The sequence below is a fragment of the Ips typographus genome, linkage group LG2 (genome assembly GCF_016097725.1).
Source record: "Ips typographus isolate SLU linkage group LG2, UJ_Ityp_2.0, whole genome shotgun sequence".
NCBI lineage: Eukaryota > Metazoa > Arthropoda > Insecta > Coleoptera > Curculionidae > Ips > Ips typographus.
The window spans coordinates 3488517-3510807 of NC_138423.1; the positions used below are offsets into that span (position 1 = coordinate 3488517).

At 33.6% G+C, this 22291-nt stretch overlaps 1 protein-coding gene across 6 annotated transcripts; it reads left to right on the forward strand.

Annotated features, from left to right (window-relative positions):
- The first annotated feature begins 3853 nt into the window (after positions 1 to 3853).
- LOC145724452 (fatty-acid amide hydrolase 2-B-like) lies at positions 3854 to 21447 on the forward strand. 6 transcript variants are annotated; one of them, XM_081972734.1, is made up of 12 exons: positions 3854 to 4006; positions 8817 to 8907; positions 10265 to 10519; positions 10585 to 10771; positions 11319 to 11444; positions 11502 to 11632; positions 11685 to 11960; positions 15226 to 15363; positions 15855 to 15973; positions 19143 to 19299; positions 19359 to 19520; positions 21226 to 21447. In XM_081972734.1, the coding sequence occupies exons 2-12, from the start codon at positions 8830 to 8832 to the stop codon at positions 21319 to 21321; spliced, it is 1725 nt and encodes a 574-aa protein (XP_081828860.1). In that variant the 5' UTR covers positions 3854 to 4006; positions 8817 to 8829; the 3' UTR covers positions 21322 to 21447. The 6 variants fall into 6 exon arrangements, with proteins under 6 accessions (XP_081828860.1, XP_081828863.1, XP_081828861.1 ...); XM_081972737.1 differs by having other exon boundaries at positions 3937 to 3960; XM_081972735.1 differs by lacking the exon at positions 3854 to 4006 and adding an exon at positions 4165 to 4355.
- The last annotated feature ends 844 nt before the right edge of the window (positions 21448 to 22291 follow it).

Consider the following 22291-nt stretch of genomic DNA (forward strand, 5'->3'; position numbering starts at 1 on the left):
AAAAAACAGAAACGAGTAATGTGTCTATAGCAACGATTTATTTATTAATTACAAATTTTATTTTCTGTCAGTGAAAATTAAGTATTTATTTATTTATTACATTTTGCAAAAATTAATTCAGATTGTGAAGAAAATCGGGATATTCCCGAAAATATCTTACAACGGCAGAAGTGAGTGCAGATTTATTACCAGTGAAATCCAGGTTGAGATATGAACAAGAATATAACTTACCTAACTTTTACCGAATGGCGGACTCAGAAACGAATCAAAATTGTGAGTGACGATATTCTTTTAGTGTATTTTTCTGAAAAAGCCAAATCTATGAAATCCTCCACTTTATGGAGTCGATTCTCTATGTTAAAGAGTTGTTTGGCAATAAAAGAAAATACTCACCATCAATATCCAAAAACGATTGCTTTTTTGAAACGACAAGCTGTAGGATATATACCAAAGAAATCCAAGATTCTTACAGCAGAACAAGTAACCAAATTTTTATGTGAAGCTTCAGATGGAGAATATCTACTAGCAAAAGTAATTTTAGTGTTTGGCATCTTCGGTGCATGCCGCAGAGATGATTTAATACGTTTGAGTTTAGATGATGTGGAAGATAATGGGCGTTTCCTTGTCGTGTTCTTACGAGATGGAAAAACTCACAGGTCAAGAAGTTTTACCATTACCAATGAAAATTGCAAATTCGATCCCTGTACAATTTACCGTAAATACGCAGATCTCCGCCCTAAACATATGGAGAGTAGAAGATTATTTGTTGCATACCGAAACCAAAGATGTTACGCTCAACATGTTGGGTGCCATACTATCAGTGGTATTCCAAAACTTGTTGCAAAATACCTAAAACTAAAAAATCCCGAAGAATATACCGGACATGGGCTAAGGCGCTCTTCGGCAACCATGTTGGTGGAAAACGGCGGTGATTTGCTCACTTTGAAAAGACACGGAGGATGGCTTTCTTCCAATGTAGCAGAAGGATATATAGAAGAGTCCATACAAAGAAAAATTGAAGTATCACGGAAGTTGTTTAGCCCTTGTAACTTGGAAACTACAACATCTGTAACAGTCAATCAAGAGAACCAAAGCACACACGAACACTCCGCTTCAACATCTTTAGCAGAGTCTTTAGTTCAACAAAAAGAAATGCAAAAGGGATTGAGCTTCAACAATAATACGAATTGTACAATAAATATTACTATTAATAATAACGGTTCTGTCCAAAATTAATTTTCTTAGAATTACCTACTTGTATTTTTTTTGTTAATTTGAGTTGTATGTACTTACATTTTTACTGTTTTAAAAATAAAAATAAATATTCCCGATTTTCTTAATAATATTTTGCGATATTTTTTGTTTATGTTGATTTCAGGTACAATAAAAAAGTATAATAAAAAATATCGTTCATTACTCGTCCAGAAATGGATTTTCCGTTCTTGCATAACTTCCCGTGTTCGGCTGCGCCTCACACGAGAATTTGTCACGCGCGCACGGAAAAATCCTCATTTCTGTACTGGTAATGAAATATACTATTTCATGTTTCTGCCTTATTTTCCACCTCATTTTTCAAAAATGACAGTTTCTTTTAATTTTGATTCCTCTGATGTAAAACTTTGTTTACGAGATAATTGAGTTATTATGTTCAAAGACCCAAAACCGAACAAACCCAACTTAAAAATTGTCTTGAAAACGGAAAATTAACTTATGAAGCTTAAAAAATGTGTTTTTCGACGACTTACTTTGAAAGTACCTCATGTACGCTTCCATTTAGAAGCAGAAAGGGGTTATTTGCCGCGCGCGAGCAGAAAGAGAGATTTTCTGCTCTAGAGCGTTTTCGCTTTCTACTAACAATCTACTCACCAACTTTTTTCGGCGTTTCCATAACAACGCTTGACATACCTGTTTGAAATAACCACATTCCGTCAAAGTGATTTATCGGTGACAATGTGTTCGAGCGACGAAAATGATGCGAGTTGTCCTTCTAATCCACCCCACAGCAGTCGTCGAAAAAATATCGTCTATATTTCGAGCCAAAAGTACTTTTGCCGCTTTTACATGATTGCAGCGTTCGGCTTCGCCTCAAGCTGCAAATTTCATGTGCAAGCGGCAAATATATACTTTCCGCTCTTAATATAGAATATACTATTGTAGCCAGTTTTCATAGTTTCCGGACAATTTGAAAGACTTTAGTCTTGAAACTTGACTTAGAAACCAGTAAAATGACCCTGAAACGGTAAATTTACTTCAGAAGCTTACAAATTGTCTTTGTTTGTAACTAGTAACCACTGTAACCAGTTTTTATAGTTTTCAAACAAATTGAAAGACGGTAGTTTTGAAAATTGACTTGTGACATGAAATACTACCTTTTCTAGAATTTTTTACTATAAATTTACACATTGAAAATTGACTTGGACACCAAAAAGTGACTGAACAAATAAAAAGTGAACCAGAATCTTAAAATTTGCATTTAAAGTATGTTTTCATAATTTGAAATTTCAATATTTTAGTCTTGAAAAAATAGTCTTAAATATTGACATTAGGTTCATGAAAATTGACTTAATACTCTGGACTATTTTTAGTGCTTTAAAACTGCTTTCAGCTTGGAAAATCGAGTTTCAAGACTATCTTGTGTGGATGGTGACAGATGTACTGCGACCTGATTAGATCTATTGTACCCCATCTTCTTCTGCTATCTCAAAGTTTCCTTGTTCATAACAGCTCCTCAAGATTTAGTTCCTTTAGGAATTTCAGCATCTTGAGTGGGTCTGTTCGAGGTATTTCTTCCACAGCCAGCTGGGGTAATCCCAGTGTGTTTAATCTTCTGTGGCGTACAGCATAACACTCCAGCAAGATGTGGTGGGTTGTTTCTGGTCTTCTCCGCAAAACCTGCAGGTACTGTCCTCTTCTAGGCCTAGCTACTTTAGGTGTTCTCTGAGTCGACAATGACCCGTTAGAAACCCCGTTAATGCCTTGAGACTAATTTTGCTGAGGTTAGGATCTTGCTCGGTTAAAATTGCCGAGGAGATCTTTGGCCTGCCTCAGTCCTGGAAGTCTCTCAGTCAGTTCTTCTTCAGCTTTATTAAGTACTTCCTGGCATATGCTTTTCCAAGGCTGCAGAGTGGTTCTGGCCCGATCAGTGGCGCTGATGCTCCTTTTCGTGCCAGAATATCTGCTTGTTCGTTACACTCTATTCCGACGTGTCCCGGAACCCAGAGGAGGGTTACCTTGTTGTTCCTTCCTAGATCATTGAGCTTTCCTAGGCACTCCAGAACCATCATCGAGTTGATGTTAGATGAGCTCAACGTTTTGATGGCTGCTTGGCTATCGGAAAGGATCGCAATTTCCGGTATTTCCTGTCGAGGTTAAACTGAATAAACCTTTCTATGGCGTGAATTTCCTCTTGAAAAATGCTGAGGGAACTGGCCCATGGGTTCAAAAAATGGCGGAGAGACAAAATTTTCAAAATTTTGATGCAATGGTCGACTTGTAGCGACTTCCTCTTCTAAACTATCCTTTTGGTCTACATCGATGGGAGGGTAAAAAGCAGTAGTCTTGCTTGCTGGACCAACCAAAGAATATTGGCGCGTGGGATATGATTGGTAACTTTTACAGTGCAAGTTTAAAGAAGCGGAAAACTGGTCCACCAAACTCGCTTCTGTATTATAAAGAAGCATAAAAACGTAAGTACATCTAAATGTAAATAATCACAACTTTTGCAAGGATTAATATTAATTAAGTCAAAAAAAATCCTATCTACGTAGTCTGAGCACTAATTATAGCAATTTTATCAGTGACGTTCCACAATATAAAACAAATTGAGCGTTTTGACTCAATCTGGGCTTTCTTTTAAATGCAGCTGATGTGAAAGTATTGCTTGGTCATTTATAAGAATCATCTTCATTCTTCTTCTTCTTATCGGCGTAGTTCCCGTTAAGAAACCAGTCTTCCAGTCAGGTTTGTTCGGAATTTTGTGGTTTCAGTGAATAAATAAATAATCAATGTGAGTATCCGGTAATTCAATAAAAAAAATCCAAGAACCATACAATATCAGAATCTATTCACTTTTGATTGGTTTTTATTAATTGGTTCAACAATAACTGGTTATTGATTTATGAGCAGGAAATACAATAATACCCGTTACTACTAATTAAAAATCACTGCAGGCAAGTCACAGTTCAATAATTTATTCATTGACTGATGTATTGTTTACAATTTTAACTCAAATCGTTAACCGAGAATCGGTTCGTCGTTTAAGGTCAAGCATAACTAAACTTTCAAGTTTATCAAAAGTAAAATAATTGTCTGCGTGAATTTTATTATTTTAGTTTTATTTTCAACCAAACAATAAGGTAAGTTATTGGAATTTATAGAATTAGTTAATGCTGTAAGTAAACACATCTTTCAGAAGTTTTTCAAAAATTATATTAATTAAATGGGTCTAAAGGTGAGTTTATACCTGTACAAATATTAGATAATAATCTAAAACGTGTAGGTAATTTTTTTTTTCATTTAACGATAACCATAAACGTTTATATGCCGTTACAATTGTTAGATAGCTAATAAATTATGTTGTTTTGTGTAATTTAGTATAATTTTGAATGTCATATAGTGGGTACCTAATCGTATAAGGTGAGCTATTTTTGTATAAACTTTGAACTAACAATTTGCTGGTTTCACATTGAATACCTGTATTGTTTTGCAATTCCTGTACTTTATTGTATTGGTTTTTATCGATCAGATAAGATGATTAATCAAAGTGTTGACACCAAATCACGTACTGTAATAGTGTATTTTAATACCGAAAATTGGCTTCTCTCGTGTTTGATGACCGAAAAAGCCATTTTGGACGTATAATGAACGTAAGTTTTCATTATCAGACTCTGAAAGTGATAAAATACTGGATCTTGCATTTGAACTTTACTGGAAGCTTAGTGGTTTATTTGCAATCCGATTAACACATTTTAAAATTTGTCAGGACTATTCTGGTGTCAAAAAATAGTCAAATATCATGAACATTTATTATAACGCGCTATTTTTAACCGTTCTAGTCAATTTTCCAAATTATTGGAAAATTATCAATTTTCATGCAGATTGACTTACTGATGGGTCATTTGCAGCCATTTAAAAATAGTCAAATTTCATGAAAATTTTAAATTTACTTCACTAGTCAAATTTCAATTCCAGTCAAACCGTCAAAAATAGTCAAATCAATATCTTAATCTATAAAATCAATATTATATAGATTTTTTAAATTTTTTTCAAATACTGCCAATCAATATTGCAAGAATGTTTTGCATCATCATTTTGGCAATATTATATTAATACAGGGTGGTCCAGTTTTAAATGTCAATAATTCACCAATCCATAGCCAATTAAAAAATAAGTTGACATTCATTATGTCATTTTCCTGAAAAGTGCTTCCTAAGGAAAATACAGTCATTCAAATTTCTGTTTAAAAAATCGTTTTTTTTTGTCATAACTGTCAGACCGTTGGAGCAATATTGATCAAATTTGGAACAAGCACTTTATTACACGTTAAAATTCACTTAAGAAGTTTAAAAAATATTATTTTAGCCAGTTTTCATAGTTTCCAGACAAACTAAAAGACTTTAGTTTTGAGAATTGAACTAGAAAAGATAAAAATTTCAGAAGCTTAAAAGTTGTGTTTGTATCCAGTTTTCATGCAAATCGAGAGACTTTAATACTAAAAATAGACTTGTAGACATAAAAACTACTTTTTCAAGAATTTGTTACTACAAATTCATACATTTAAACCTTAAAAATTGATTTGAACGGCTTGAACCCCAAAATGTGACTGAACTAATGAAAAGTGACATTAGAAACTTAAAATTTGCATTTGAAGTAAGTTTTCATAATTTGAAGACAAATTTCAATATTTTAGTCTTGAAAATAGTCTTAGATGCAGGGAATTGACATTAGATTCATGAAAATTGTCTTGAAAACTAACTTTTCGTGCTTTTCACTTTGCTTTTCATTTTCTTCGAATTCTGGACTATTTTTAGTGCAAAAGTGCTTTCAGCTTGGAAAATCGAGTTTCAAGACTATATTCACCAAGTTATTGACATAGCAAACTTAAAAAACAATTTTTACATTCTTCATAGACTTAAAAAGCTTTGTCACTATTAAATCGACTTCTAGACACCTCAGTGCTAAAAATTCGGGTATTTCTTAATAAACTAGACTGTTTTTAGTGTTTTAAGGCTGTTTTCAGTGCTTCAAATCGAGTTTCAAGACTATCTTTACAAAGTTTTTGACTTATCAGGCCTAAAAGCCAGTTTGTCCACTGACCATAATCTTGAAAATGTTATTTCAAGCTTCTTCACTATTAAATTGACTTCTACACTCATAGGTGCAATAAATTGTAGCATCTCTAAGAAATTCAGACTGTTTTTAAGACTGAAAAATCGAGTTTAAAACTATTTCCAAAAGTCAAGTTTCTTCAGTAATAAAAGTAAAAAATTTTGGTACCAAATGCTACAATAAGAGTCTTGAGAACTAATTTTTAGAAATAAAATGTCCGAAAATTTAATTTACTGCTAGAACTGTGTTGTCCAGTCCAGAAAATTGAGTTGTACACCAATTAAAGTCTTGAAAATATACTTTTGGACTCTTTAGTTCTAGTAAAGTCAGTTCTAGCATTAAAAGTCAACTTTTATACTATTTTTAGTAGTAAAAAATGAGTTTCCTGCACAATACAATCTTTGTCTTGATTTCCGGACTTTTTTTAGTTCTTGAATGCCAGTTTCAGACACTCAACCAGGATGGCAGTCTGAGAAAGCGAATCATAAGACCATTTCTAGTAGTAAAAAAGTTTTTAGACTATTCAGTACAAATTTGGACTTTCACAAGTCTTGGATGTTCAGTTTTAAACTATAAAACGATTTTTTAAATTGAAATTTGGAGGACTGTATCCTTAGGAAACGTTTTTCAGAAAAATGACACAATGCAAGTCAACTTATTTTTTGATTGGCTATCAAATGGTGAATTATTGACACTTAAAACTGGACCACCCTGTATATTTCAGAAATGCTGTTTATCTTTATTTCTAGTCTAGTCTCTAAAAGTCATCAAAATAAGCCGATTTAAAGCAACTTACCTTTAACTTACTTAAATCCGAAATTGCTGCGTTTTTGAGATACAGGGTGGTAAAGTTATAAAAATCGATTTTTTTTTAAATATATGTACATCTTGTAACGTATTGGACTTTCAAATCTGGTACTCAGGAGTTTTTACTGCGGTCATTAAAGGGCGCTTTACGGTGTACTTCTGATGGTTTTAAGTGACTTTTTCTCGGTGTAATTTTCTTAATTATTTTTTAGGAAAATAATGTTTTATACATTACAAAGCAAAAAAGGTACTCCTGCTAAAAACCACTAATGTAAACCGTTGCCGTGTTATTTCGGTTTTTAGTGTTCGATACTGTACAGAAATACTGTCACCTGAAATTTGTTCAAAGTGTCCAAATTCGCCATCTTCTGGCTACCAGATTTCAAAGTAATATTCAACAAAATGTACAATAAATTAAAAAACAAAATTTTTTTAACTTTACCACTCTCTGTATCTCGAAAACGGTGCAATTTTAAGATAAGTTGCTTTAATCGGCTCATTTTGATGTCAGGAATATGTTATAGGATTTTGTACAGACCTTTTAGAAACACTCTGTATATAAATCTTTCGATTTCAATATTGATAAAACGCTTGATAAACATACAGTGTGTCCATAAAGTATGAAATAAATTCGTTTGAAGTTCAGGAAATTATCTTTCAAAAAAAAATGTTCGGACACGTATGTTTTAATTTTTTCCTACTCGGGTGCGGTAAAGTACACTCATTTTAGTGCAAGAAGGAGTACTTTTTCCACACTAGTGCGGTAAAGGTACTTTTCCGTATTGCTAGACTAATTTACAATAAATGAACTGGCAACAAAGTCAGTCGCAAAGTTTGTTTATTTTTTCTAGATAATCCATTAGTATACAGGGTGTCCCAAATTTCAGCAAGAAACCAAACTATTCTAGACCTATTTGATGTAAAATGTCTGTATCGATCCTCGACTGTTTTTGCTCTAACTTGTCTTGATTGGCCGCCCGTCAAATTGAGCAGAAATTCTTAATTTGAGCAAAATTATTTCGCTTATTTGAACCATCCTGTATATAGGAGCCATATAACAAAAGAAAGCTAATGAATGGTGTTCTCCCGATTCGGCCACTAGAGGGCGTCAAAGGGTGTCTCAAAAAAGTGAAAAACAATTTTTAGTTTCCGGGAAATATCTCAAAAACTGTGTAAAAAGCACAAATGGTCAAAATTGTCAAAAAGCTTGACTTTTACGCCCTCTAGCGGTCAAACTATTACACCAATGACCCTTTTTGAATAAACCGTTGAAAAGCCTTTGGTCTGGACTATATTTTATCTTCAGTGACATTTTTGTCGTAACTGTTCAAATAACTGAATTATTTTATGTTAAATCACTTTCAAGGTTTGTGAAGCTGGACTTTGACGCCCTCTAGCAGCCAAATTGTGTAACTGATTAACTTAAAAAAGCATATTTTTGGAAAGCTTACGACCTGAGCTATCTTTTCACTTCAATCACTTTTCCTCGTCAACTGTCAAATAAGCAAGTTATGGAAAATTTTTGGAAAAAAGTATACGAAAATTTCCGACGTTCTTATGATAAAATCAAGAAATATACAGTTTTCAAAATGGTATAATGAAAAATGAGTAAAATACAACATTTTTTATGAATAAAATTAGTAAATAGCTATTTTCAATGATGTAAATTGCTCAATTTACAGAAAGACTACAAAAATGGCAGAAACAAGCAAAGAAAACAACACAAAAGGCAGTTATCAAGAGATTGACAGTTTGCTGAACTCCACTGAAAACGTAAGTCTAAAAGTGGATAAAAAAATATTATCCAGTCGGATAAATTTATTTCCAGAATAATTTCTAGAGAATCTGTGAAATCAGACGCAACTATTGAAAAATTAGATAATAGAAAATTTCGTCATTTCTATAGAAATTATTATAAGGATAAATTTATCTGGAGGTTAAACTACCGGTCTTAAAAGTATAGTTTGTTTACGATATTTTTAGATCTACCCTACCAATTTTCCTTGTATAATAAAATGACAAGAAAAATTTAAGCGTTAATTTCGACCATTTCATTGTGTTTTGGTTAAATGTTAAAAGTGTATCATTTTGTAAATAATAATGTTAAGACCAATTTGTAAATTTTTGTTTTGATTTGAAATTCCGTTTACGAGATAACCGGGATATTATGGCCACAAACTGAAATATTTCATTTTATAAAAATAATGCTGCAAGAAATGGTTGTCTTTAAAATAGTCAGAATAACAGGATTTTTGGACAAATTTTTACGAAGGTGAGGCAGTCCCCGAGTACATGCTCCAGGGTTTCCTCGTCTTCCAAGCAGCCTCTGCAGGCCAGCTCTTCGTGAATTTCCATGGAAAGTGCGATTGGAGGAGGACCTCCAAAGTCTCTCCAACATTTGACGTAAACCCACTGTTGGGAGCTGATTTCACTTTTTATTAGTTCAGAGTCACTTTCTGCTGTCCAAGTCAATTTTCAAGGTTTAAATGGGTGAATTTGTAGTAAAAAATTCTAGGAAAAGTAGTTTTTCATGTCTGCAAATCAATTTTCAATACTAAAGTTTTTCAATTTATCTGAAAACTATGACGACTGACTACAAAGACTTTTTTTACTGTACATACAGTATTTTTTCGAAATCTAGTTACAAAATTCATATATCAACAGAAAACCCTGCAAATTTCAATTTTATAGTTTCGAAAAATTGTCGTATAACTTAAATGATGATATAGCAGGGTAAAAGTGTCGAAATTCTCACACACAACACTTTAGTAGTGGTAGTATTTAGTGTGGAGGGACCTGATTAGGTTCAGAGAGTAGGCCTAAAAGCTCCTTTTACCATTCCTCCTTCATCCATTTCCACCTTACCACTCCTGAGAGTCAAGAATCCTCTCTCGCTCTAAATAACATAATTCTTTGTAGAAGAATGTGGAAGATTCAAGAAAAATGACGTTTCTTATGCTGACAAAGTAATTTCAACTAATTCATTGGTTTGTCAGCATCATTCCGTCATTTAAAGCGCTTGTTCTGCAAAAGGTCTGTTATGACTTAATTCTTTGTGAGGTTCAGCAGTTATTGTACTCAATATACTACAGAATCCACATAATATAATTATTTCATTATTTACCACTAGGAAACCATCAACCACCACAATTACACAACATCGCATACCTCGAGTGGAAATAACGATCATCGGAAAAATGGTATTCCACTCCACCTAAAGACGGTCCGAGCGACTTTATACATTTTGGTTCAAGCTTTAAACATTGTCTACATTCCCATATTTGTCTACCGCATGTTTCAACGAAAAAGAAAATGTCCACCAGTTACTGATCCCATTTTAAGAATCACTGCTGTGGATTTAGCTAAAGCTATTCGAAGGAGACATGTAAGTTTACAATTATTCCAACTCAGCAATCTTATGTAAGTCGTTTCATAACATATTTCTGGTAGATATCGTGTGAACGTGTTGTGTCAGCTTACATATCCAGAATAAAAGAAGTGGATCCTTTGTTAAATGCTGTGATTGAAGATAGGTTTGAAGCTGCCTTGGAAGATGCAAAACTAATTGATAAGAAACTTTCTGAAAGTGACGTTTCTAAAGATGAAAAACAGCTAGAAAGAGAACAACCACTTTTGGGTAAGTCTGATCTTAACAAAAGTAGTCATATATTACATAAACCTCTTATCTTTGATGGAAGTTTATATGTAAATTATTAATCCAATCCAGTGACTGTGTAGTTGCATACTGTCTTCTTCTTCTTGAAATAGGTTTTCAGCCTGTTTTTCCAACTTTAAGGAGTTCCCTGCGACGTCAACTTCCAGCTATCCCTCCACCTCTTTGGTGGTCTTCTAGAGTGTGGTTTTCCGTCTCTCGCAGTTTTAGAAATTCTATTGTCTTCTATTCTGTTGATGTGTTGATTCCACTCTCCAATGTCGTTCAATCATCCGGCTATTCTAGAGGCCTTATCTATTTGATTCTTTACCTCACATCTTCTGTCTTGATGGGAGGTTATTTCTATCCCTAAGTATCTGAAGGACTTCTTTCTTCTAGGTTCTTTTGCTACAACTAGTGATTTTGTCTTGTTTGTTTTCGTTTTTTAGTTCCTTGGTATATTTTTCTATATATACTTTCATGCTTCTATGCCACATCACCTTTGATTGATTTGATCTGAACTTGATTTCAGGAGTACCAATAACTATTAAAGGTAGTCTAGCATTAAAAGGAATGAAATTTAACAGTGGTTCAGTTATTCGGAAAAAGCATCGTGCAGAATACGACGCAAATGCCGTAGCTTTAGCCAAGCAAGCTGGTATGGGTTTTACCAAACTAAAACGTTCAACTCTGTGATTAAATCACCCAATTCCAGGTGCCATCCCTTTACTAGTATCCAATGTACCAGAACTGTGCATGAGTTGGGAAACCAGCAATAAGCTGACAGGAACCACGAAAAATCCTCATGACTTGACAAGAACTTGTGGTGGCTCATCTGGTGGAGAGGTAAGCAGCTTTAAATTTTTCAAGGCATCAAATATATTTTGATTTTTAATAGGCCAGTCTCTTAGCTGCAGGAGCATCCCTTATTGGAATCGGTTCTGATATAGCTGGTTCCTTAAGACTTCCGGCTCATTATTGTGGGATTTATGGCCACAAACCAACTCCGGGTGCTGTATCGTTTGATGGGCATTTTCCTAGTTGCTCTCAGAGAGATAAGTGGGAATCCGTTTTCACTCTAGGGCCTATGGCAAGATATGCGTCTGATTTGAAGACGCTTTTAAAAGTAATAGCAGTCCCGGAAAAATTAGGTCTATTAGATCTTGATAGAAGAGTAAGTACAACGTCGAAAAAGTCAAGAAGCTTTTAATTTCAAAAACTGTCAAAACTCATCAAACAGTATCGCGAAAGTGTAAAATGTCAAATAGTCGCGTCTCTTTGATAAATCACTCCGCAAATTGTCATTTGTAACCTTGTGAAGCTAAATTTGGCAGTTGTGACGTTAAATGACAGTTTAAGACGTTAAATTTGACAGTTATGACACTTCACAGCTTGACTTTTAGTAAAGTGACACTTGTAACTATTAACACACATTCAGCAGTAAGATGAAACTACCAAATAGAAAACAGCTGTACTTTGTATTTTCACTTCAGGAAAGTCTAAAATTTTACGTTTATGAGGCGAAGTGACACTTCGATATGTTTCTTACGTCACCTGACAGCTGTCAACTATCAAAAATCATTCAGCGCTAACATATACAACTGGAATACGCAGATTAGTTGTATTTTTTTTGATAAATCTTATTGCAAGTTGTATGTATAGCTTTATAAAGTTAAATTTAACTTGTTGTTGCATTTACAGACACTATGATATGTTTTTTACGTCACTTGACAGCTGTCAAAAATTACGCAGCAGAGTTTTCAAAATGGACGAAATTTGAAAAACGCCCTCTAGCGCCGCGAACTGACAAGATATCAAAATAAGGTTTTTGCCATTTTGACACCCTGTACATTGTGTTTATAGTTCTAGGGAGCGAAATTTGTCAGTTGTGACGTTAAGTGACGTAAATATCAGAGTTAACGTCAGAACTGACCAATTTCATCAAACACATCTATTTGTCATTTAATACTATCAGGTCACTGGTTAGTGTGTTTTGACAGTTATGACAGCTGTCAAGTGACGCAAGCAAAGTAGTAAAGTGTTCCTTAACTTCCCAACTTTCAAATTTGGCTCCATGGACTTTTAAACGTAACTTCCAGTGTAATGTTTCAAGTTAGCCACTATTTCTAATTTTATACTTTTAGGTCACTGGTGCACAGGTTTCGACAGTTATGACAGCTGTCACGTGACGTAATAAAAGTATAAAAGTGTTTCCTAACGTCAGAACTGTCAACTTTGCCTCTATGGAGTTATAAAGACTAACTTGTGTGGTTTCTTCAAGAAACACATCTACTTTTTGGAATTTTTTATAATTTTTAAATAGTACAGCTGCTTTTGATGTGCATTTTTTGGCTTCTTCTTTGCCATTCTCTAGAATTCTCCTAAAATAGCATAAATTCTCAATATGTATACATGGTGGACCACCACAAACTTATTATGGAAAAACTGTAGTTGAACGCTTACGTAGCATATAAATTGATTTACTTATTTGTGTTTATGTCAAAAGGCATTAATTTGTCAAATAAGTAACATAATTACAAACTTACAATTGTTTTAAATATTGCAAAATAAAATGGTAAATATCTCAGAAACGAATACAAACAGGTATGTAATATTATACATGAAATATATCTAGAATTTGTCGTAGAGAACTAGAAGAAACTTCTAGAGAGAGAGTTTCTGGTACTTTCAAGTGGCTTCTAACGCTATCAGGTGGCTTCTGGCACTTTCAAGTGATTTCTGGAACTTTCAACAGGTTCCTGGCACTTCCAAGTGATTTCTGCCAGTTTCAAGAGGCTTGTGGCATTGTTAAGCGGTTTCTGGTACTTTCAAATGGCTTTTGGCACTTTCTAGTGGTTTCTGGAACTCACAAGTGGCTTTTTTTTTCAGTTTCATGTGACTTCTGGCTCTGTCAAATGGATTTTGTCTTTGTTAGGTGGTTTCTACAATTTTTAAGTCGTCTTCTGGCACTTTCAAGTAGCTTCTGACACTGTTAGTTGGCTTCTGGCACTTTCAAGTGGTTTTTGGTACTTTCAAGTGGCTTCGAACGCTATCAGGTGGCTTCTGGCACTTTCAAGTGATTTGTGGAACTTTCAACAGGTTCCTGGCACTTCCAAGTGATTTCTGCCAGTTTCAAGAGGCTTGTGGCATTGTTAAGCGGTTTCTGGTACTTTCAAATGGCTTTTGGTACTTTCTAGTGGTTTCTGGAACTCACAAGTGGCTTTTTTTCAGTTTCAAGTGATTTCTGGCTCTGTCAAATGGCTTTTGTCTTTGTTAGGTGGTTTCTACAACTTTCAAGTCGTCTTCTGAAATCTGCTCTATTTCTTGTTTTCTATGACATTTTGACGTAACTTGTCAAATAAGGGAGTAATTTAGGGTCAAAACAACGTGTGTCAAAAAATATGTGATTTCATGGTGAAGGAACTTTGACGCCTTCTAGCGGCCAAACGGTGCAATCAATCGAATCATGGGGGGATAGTTTTGGAAATCCTGAAATCTGCTCTATTTCTTGTTTTCTATGACATTTTGGTTTTTGGTACTTTCAAGTGGCTTCTGGCAGTGTAAAGTATAAGAATGTATTTGTGTTTATGTCAAAAGGCATTAATTTGTCAAATAAGTAACATAATTACAAACTTACAATTGTTTTAAGTATTGCAAAATAAAATGGTAAATATCTCAGAAACGAATACAAACAGGTATATAATATTATACATGAAATACATCTAGAATTTGTCGTAGATAACTAGAAGAAACTTCTAGAAAGAGAGTTTCTGGTACTTTCAAGTGGCTTCTAACGCTATCAGGTGGCTTCTGGCACTTTCAAGTGATTTCTGGAACTTTCAACAGGTTCCTGGCACTTCCAAGTGACTTCTGCCAGTTTCAAGAGGCTTGTGGCATTGTTAAGCGGTTTCTGGTACTTTCAAATGGCTTTTGGCACTTTCTAGTGGTTTCTGGAACTCACAAGTGGCTCTTTTTTTTTTAGTTTCAAGTGACTTCTGGCTCTGTCAAATGGCTTTTGTCTTTGTTAGGTGGTTTCTACAACTTTCAAGTCGTCTTCTGGCACTTTCAAGTAGCTTCTGACACTGTTAGTTGGCTTCTGGCACTTTCAAGTGGTTTTTGGTACTTTCAAGTGGCTTCTGGCAGTGTAAAGTGGCATCTGACACTGTCAGGTGGCTTCTGGCACTCTCAAGTAGCTTCTGGCACTATCAAGCTTCTCTTGTAAAGTAGTTTCTGCCACTTATAAGTGGCATTTGGCTCTGTCAGGTTAAATAGGTATATAACTAAGTTATCTAGTCTTTGGTATACTACCATCAGAATTATGGTCATTACGGTTTTTCCATGGTTTGTCTTGTCTTTTTTAAGAGATCTATGAAATTATGATGCATTATAATTTTGATGAGCAGTTACAGAGTAATTTGGTGTAATTTTCATTTTTTCAGATCAACTTAAGCTCCATTAAGGTATTTTATTCAGAACACGAAGACTATTACTGGCAAGGACCAAATCGTCATTGTGCTGGAGCAGTTAGGAAAGTAGTAAACTACTTAAGTAAAATATCAAACAGCACACCAGAAAAGGTAGGTAAATTAATATTAATAAAACAGGAACTGAAATTTTTGCCAGATTAAAAAGTTAGCTGGTTATAGTGTTTTTAGTATAATATACCATTTTATTCTTATTGAAATAAGTTTTAAGGTAAATCAAAAGAAGCAAAAAAATAATCATCAGTTACGTTTCCATATAGAATTCATGGAAAATATTTGTTTAAACCAAAGTTTTTCGTTTACCTTAGGTATAACCAGAGTGTTCTTCCGTACAATAGATATTTCGAACAAAAAAAAAATTATTTTACAAATAAAATACCGATTAAAACGTTCTCAAACCAAATATTGTATACATACAAGGTTTATTCAAAGTTTAGCCCTTTAACTGCTTGTCCGAATTCAGTTTTGCGTCGTTTGGGCAGAAAGTATCGCTTTCCGCACTTGTTAGGAAAATAACTATTTTTCAATTGACGTTCAAAGTTTTCTAAGCAAGTAATCACAAAAGTGATACTATTTTCTTGCAGATGGATTTTTATTTATCAAATAACGCGCCAGACGTACTTAGTTTGCACCTGTTATCCATAGAAGATATAGAAGATGGGTTTGATGGAAACGCTAATGGTGTTTTTGCAGAACTGTTTAAGTGAGTATTAGATTTAAACAATAGTTTTTAATTGAAATATTAATTATTTCTTCATTCTACTAGACTATACTACTTATGAAATTAATAGTCGTTATGTGATGTTAATGACGTTTGTCGAAAAAAAAAGATGGTTTTCATTTTTCCGCCTTATTTTCTACGTCACTAGATATTTTTCAAAAATTACAGTTTTTTTACTTTTCTTGTTCATTGAGTTATTACCTTCAGAGACACAAAACCAACCCAACCCAACTTGGAAACGGTCAAAATTGACTTAAGAAGCTTAAAAAAATGTCTTTGTAGTCAGTTTTCATAGTTTCCAGACAATTGAAAGCATTTAGTTTTGAAAATTGATTTAGAAACCAACAAATTTACTTTGAAACGGTGAAAATTGACTTGAGAGGCTTAAAAATTGTTTCTGTAATCAGTTTTCATAGTTTTCAGACAAATTGACAGACTTTAGTCTTGAAAATTGCCTTGAAAACTGTGAAAATTGACTTAAGAAGCTTAAAAAAATGTCTTTGTAGCCAGTTTTCAGCCAAATGAAAGACTTTAGTTTTGAAAATTGACTTAAGAAGCTTAAAAAAATGTCTTTGTAGCCAGTTTTCATAGTTTTCAGACAAATGAAACTTTAGTTTCGAAAATTGACTTGAGAAAGTTAAAAATTGTTTCTGTAACCAGTTTTCATATTTTTCAGACAAATTGACAGACTTTAGTCTTGAAAACTGTGAAAATTGACTTAAGAAGCTTAAAAAAATGTCTTTGTAGCCAGTTTTCATAGTTTTCAGACAAATTGAAAGCATTTAGTATTGAAAATTGATTTAGAAACCAGCAAGTTTACTTTGAAACGGTGAAAATTGACTTGAGAGGCTTAAAAATTGTTTCTGTAACCAGTTTTCATATTTTTCAGACAAATTGAAAGACTTTAGTCTTGAAAACTGTGGAATCGACTTGAGAGGCTTATAAATTGTTTCTGTAACCAGTTTTCATATTTTTCAGACAAATTGAAAGACTTTAGTCTTGAAAATTGACTTGAGAAGTGTGAAATTGACTTGAAAGTCTTAAAAACTGTCTTGTAGTCAGTCGTCATAGTTTTCAGACAAATGAAAGACTTTAGTTTTGAAAATTGACTTAGAAAGCTGTAAATTTATTTTGAAACGGTGAAAATTGACTTGAGAGAGTTAAAAATTGTTTTTGTAACCAGTTTTCATCGTTTTCAGACAAATTGACAGACTTTAGTCTTGAAAATTGCCTTGAAAACTGTGAAAATTGACTTAAGAAGCTTAAAAAAATGTCTTTGTAGTCAGTTTTCATAGTTTTCAGACAAATTGAAAGCATTTAGTTTTGAAAATTGATTTAGAAGCCAACAAATTTACTTTGAAACGGTGAAAATTGACTTGAGAGGCTTACAAATTGTTTCTGTAACCAGTTTTCATAGTTTTTAGACAAATTGAAAGACTTAGTCTTGAAAATTGACTTGTAGACTACTTTCTCTAGAATTTTTGACCACAAATTCACACATTTAAACCTTGAAAATTGACTTGGACACCAAGAAGTGACTCTGAACCAATAAAAAGTGACATCAGAAGCATAAAATTTGCATTTGAAGTAATTTTTTATGATTTGAAAACACATTTTAATATTCTAGTCTTGAAAATTGTCTTAAATACAGGATATTGATATTACATTCATGAAATGAAATGAAATCGAGTTTTAGGACTATCTTCACCAAGTTTTTGACATAGCAGACTTAAAAAACAATTTTTAAGGCTTAAAAATGGCATTTCAAGCTTTGTTACTATTAAATTGACCTCTCAACACGTTAAGATTAAAAATTCGAGTATTTCTTAAAAATCTAGATCCTTTTTAGTGCTTTAAGGCTGTTTTCAGCCTGAAACATCGAGTTTCAAGACTATCTTCACAAAGTTTTTGACTTATTAGGCCTGAAAGCTAGTTTGTATACTGGCCATAGTCTTAAAAAATGTCATTTTGAACTTTTTCACTATTAAATTGACTTCTACACTCATTGGAGCATTTCTAAGAAATTCGGACTGTTTTTAGTGCTTTAAGACTGAAAAATCGAGTGTATAACTATTTTTTATAAAACCGTGCAAAAAAGTTCACTTTTTTGAATGATTTTTAGTGCAAAAAGTTCTACTTTTTTGCACTATGTTATATTTGCTGTGCTTTTGTCATCAAACAAGTCGATTTTATATAAAAATTTGTATGCATCCCATGCCAAAAGCTCTTTTTTGCACTTACGTGTTGTTACTTTCACTTGCAAAAAAGATGTACTTTTTGCACTTGTTGCTTAAATAACTATATAATAGCAAACGTTTCAAACTTTTGGCACTAAATGTTACGATATTAGTCTTGAACACTAATTTTTAGAATTGAATTAGTCCGAAAATTTAATTTGGACGGTTATCAGTGTTTAGTTGAAATCTAGACTTGTCTTAATCCAGAAAATTGAGTTGTATACCAGTTAAAGTCCTGAAAATAGACTTTTGGACCCTCGTTAGTCCTAGTAAAGCCATTTCTAGCCTTAAAAGTACGTTTTAAGACTATTTTTAGTAGTAAAAAATTAGTTTTATACCCAACAATCTGTTTTGATTTCCGGATTATTTTTATTGCTTGAAATCTAATTTCAGACACTGGACAATGGATTGCAGTCTGAAGAAACGAATTTTAAAACTATTCCTAGTAATAACTTACTTACTGACTTTTTGTAATGAAACTTGGACTCTCACAAGTCTTGATTGATCAGTTTTATACTACCTATAGTCTAAAACAGTAAAAATTAGTCCAAAAATCCTGTTTTTTTGACTATTTTCAGTATCAAAAATGAATTCGTAAACCTCACAGATGACCAGAATTTAGTCTTTTTGAACAATGTTAAACTAAAAAATACAATAACCCAAGAAGACATTTTTGTCAATTTTGAATAATATCTAGAGTGATCTAGTTATATCGACGTCTGTAAACAATTTTGACAAATATCATTCACATCACACAACGAATACCTATCCTTATTCCTTAGGAAGAGTTCTTCAGGAAAATGGCATAATGCATGTCAACTTATTTTTTGATGGGCTATCGAATGGTCAAACTGGACCACTCTGTATATGGTTAGACACAATAATTTTAGATTTTATCTGTTTTTTCTGATTAGGTATGCCACATTGAGATCTAAGCACACTTTTATGCTCATCGCTTGCGGACTGTTACGAAAATTAGCGTCATCTTCGTCCGACAAACAAAAAAGACAAATAAATAAGTTATTACATAAAATCAAGAACGAGTTTGAAGAACTTTTAGGTGATAACGGTGTAAGCTGAAGCAGATATTTTCTAACTGTGCAAGAAATTATGTGTTGAATCATTTTTAGGTTTTGGTTGTGCCATCATTTCCAGTTGAGGCGACTAAACATGGAGACGTGTTAAGGATCGCTATAAGTGCTGGTTATTTGAGTATTTTCAATGCTTTAGGTTTTACTGTTACAAACTGTCCTGTAGGAGTGACTAATGAAGGATTGCCAATAGGAGTCCAGGTATAATTTTATATATTCTCATATACAGGTTTGGTAAAAGAAAAACCGACCATAGGGATGTAACAGTGTCTGTTGATAATTGAATGTGCGAGACAAAGACAGAAAGCCTAAAAAAAAGTCCAGTTTGTTGATTAGATTACTTGCAAAATAAATTTACATCAAGAATGACGTCGATAGCTCTACTAGTTACAGAGATATTCGAATTTAAGTGAAAAAGGTGTTTTTCACACTAAAACTAGACAATTGTGATTTTTGGATTTTGGATATTAATGAATTTATATTCTGCATTAAATTCTCATCAATTCACATCAAAAAGGGCGTCGATAACTCTACTGGGTGTTGAGATATTCTAATTTAAATAAAAATGTGTCTTTATGGACAAAGTGAGGTCACTATGTGCTTTGACAGCTCATAACTTTGGTTCCATGACAGCTACAGGGTGGATTTTTTTACCAAAATGCAGCTAAAACAATTGTTTATTTAACCGCCCTGTATAGTTTTACCGAAAAAATGTGTGGTGGCAGCGCCAGGCGGAGAAACGTCAAAGTGAAACCAAGTGCAAGCTTAAAAAGTCACTATCTGCTTTGATAGCCCCTAACTTTAATTCCATGACAGCTACAGGGTGAATTTTTTTACTAAAATGTAGCTAAAACAGTTGTTTATTTAACCACCCTGTACAGTTTTACCAGAAAAATTTGTGATGGCAACGCCAGGTGGAAAAACGTCAAAGTGAAATCAAGCCAAAGATCAAAAAAGCATTACCTGCTTTGACAGTTCGTAATTTTGGTTCCATGACAGCTACAGGGTAGATTTTTGTACAAAAATCTAGCTAAAACAGTTGTTTATTTAACCACCCTGTATAGTTTTACCAGAAAAACTTGTGATGGCAACGCCAGGCGGAGAAACGTCAAAGTGAAACCAAAAGCAAGCTTTAAAAGTCACTATCTGCTTTGACAGCCCCTAACTTTAGTTCCATGACAGCTACAGGGTGGATTTTTTTACTAAAATGTAGCTAAAACAATTGTTTATTTCACCGCCCTGTATAGTTTTACCGGATAAATGTGTGGTGGCAGCGCCAGGTGGACAAACGTCAAAGTGAAATCAAGCCAAAGCTCAAGAAAGCATTACCTGCTTTGACAGTTCGTAATTTTAGTTCCATGACAGCTAAAGGGTGGATTTTTTTACTAAAATGTAGCTAAAACAATGGTTTATTCCACCACCCTGTATAGTTTAACCAGAAAAATTTATAGCGACAGTGTCAGACGGAGAAACCTCAAAGTGACATCAAGGTAAAGTTCAAAAAAGCACTACCTGCTTTGACTGCCGTTTATTTTGGTTCCATGACAGCTACAGGGTGGATTTTTTTATCAAAATGTAGCCAAAACAATCGTTTATTTAACTAGCCTGTATAGTTTTACCAGAAAAAATTGTGGGCAAACGGATCAACGTTTGACAACATCGCAGCAAAATGTGCAAAATGCATGCAATTATTAATGTTTCTCTGTTAAGTACACGGTTTTCCTATGGCCAGTTTTAGTTTTACCACACCTGTATGGTACTGAAGAAATTATTTTGAAGAAGGTATATTAATGTATAATTTATTTAGTATATCATATGTATAACTAAAAGTGACAAATAATTTAACAACAACTCATAAAACTAAATTGTATTTCTCATTTTATTTATATAAAATATTTTTCAACAGATTGTTGCCAAACCTTGGGGTGATAATTTGACGTTAACAGTTGCCGAAGAGATAGAACGAGCTTTTGGTGGATGGATTGAACCAAAACTAGATTAAATCAATATATTTTTGTGATTCTTTTTTTTTTGTATAATTGCTGATTATTTATGTAAATGCTGAAGTGATATTTCAATGGTTAATTGTTGTTAAAAATTAATAAATGAAATACAGGTGTTTTTTATATTTAGTGTGTCTGCTAACCACCAAAACTACCTAGAGCCCTAGAAATTAATGGCATTGCTTACTTTAAAGACCAAGTTGCACAAGCGCGCCCTGTAATAATTTAAGACATGACTCCACAACAAATTTGAAGATTGTTTAAAGGAAGCTATAGAAAAACAACCAAAACGCCCTACAAACAAAACGTAAACACTGGCTTTCGGGCCATGAAAGTGCTTAGTGAAGGAAGAAGACAAGGATAAGAAAAGATAAACAAAAGTACTATAAAAACATATGTCAAGAGATCAAATATAGAGGATGCGAATGGCAGCCTAAAAACAGACTTGACGCCTTTTTGCCAGAATTTATATACAGAAACAGATACCCATAGTAACCAGACAGCCATAGATGTCGAGATGGAGGAGCCGGATATCCTGACAGAAGAAGAGTCACCTATACGCAATGAGAAAACTAAAACATAAAAAACCTTCCGGACCGGAACAAATCTCTGCAGAAATCCTTCAGGCTACAGAAGATGTGGGCATTGAAGGTAATGCGCCAACTCTGTAACACAATCTGGAAGACTGGACTAAATGCTCAATAATAACCATCCATAAAACCGGATCCATTACCATCATAACATTACTGTCACACGGTAGCAAAGTAATGTAAAAGACCAAAAGACAAAATATATGTGCACAGAGATAGAACAGGGCAGAATGTAACAATAGACACTTATAATTTTGAACAAGTGGAGCGTTTCAAATATCACGATGTCACAGAGGAATGTCAATCGATGTCTCTTCTCCCTAAACAACTTCTTCAAATCCAAAAACAGCTCAAGAACCTCAAAGGTGAAAGTCTATAA

Excerpts from the sequence above, each read along its gene's own strand:
- LOC145724452 (XM_081972732.1), top strand. Across the intron at positions 11,633-11,684 it reads GTGGCTCATCTGGTGGAGAG|GCCAGTCTCTTAGCTGCAGG; the intron begins GTAAGCAGCTTT and ends GATTTTTAATAG. Across the intron at positions 11,961-15,225 it reads TATTAGATCTTGATAGAAGA|ATCAACTTAAGCTCCATTAA; the intron begins GTAAGTACAACG and ends TCATTTTTTCAG.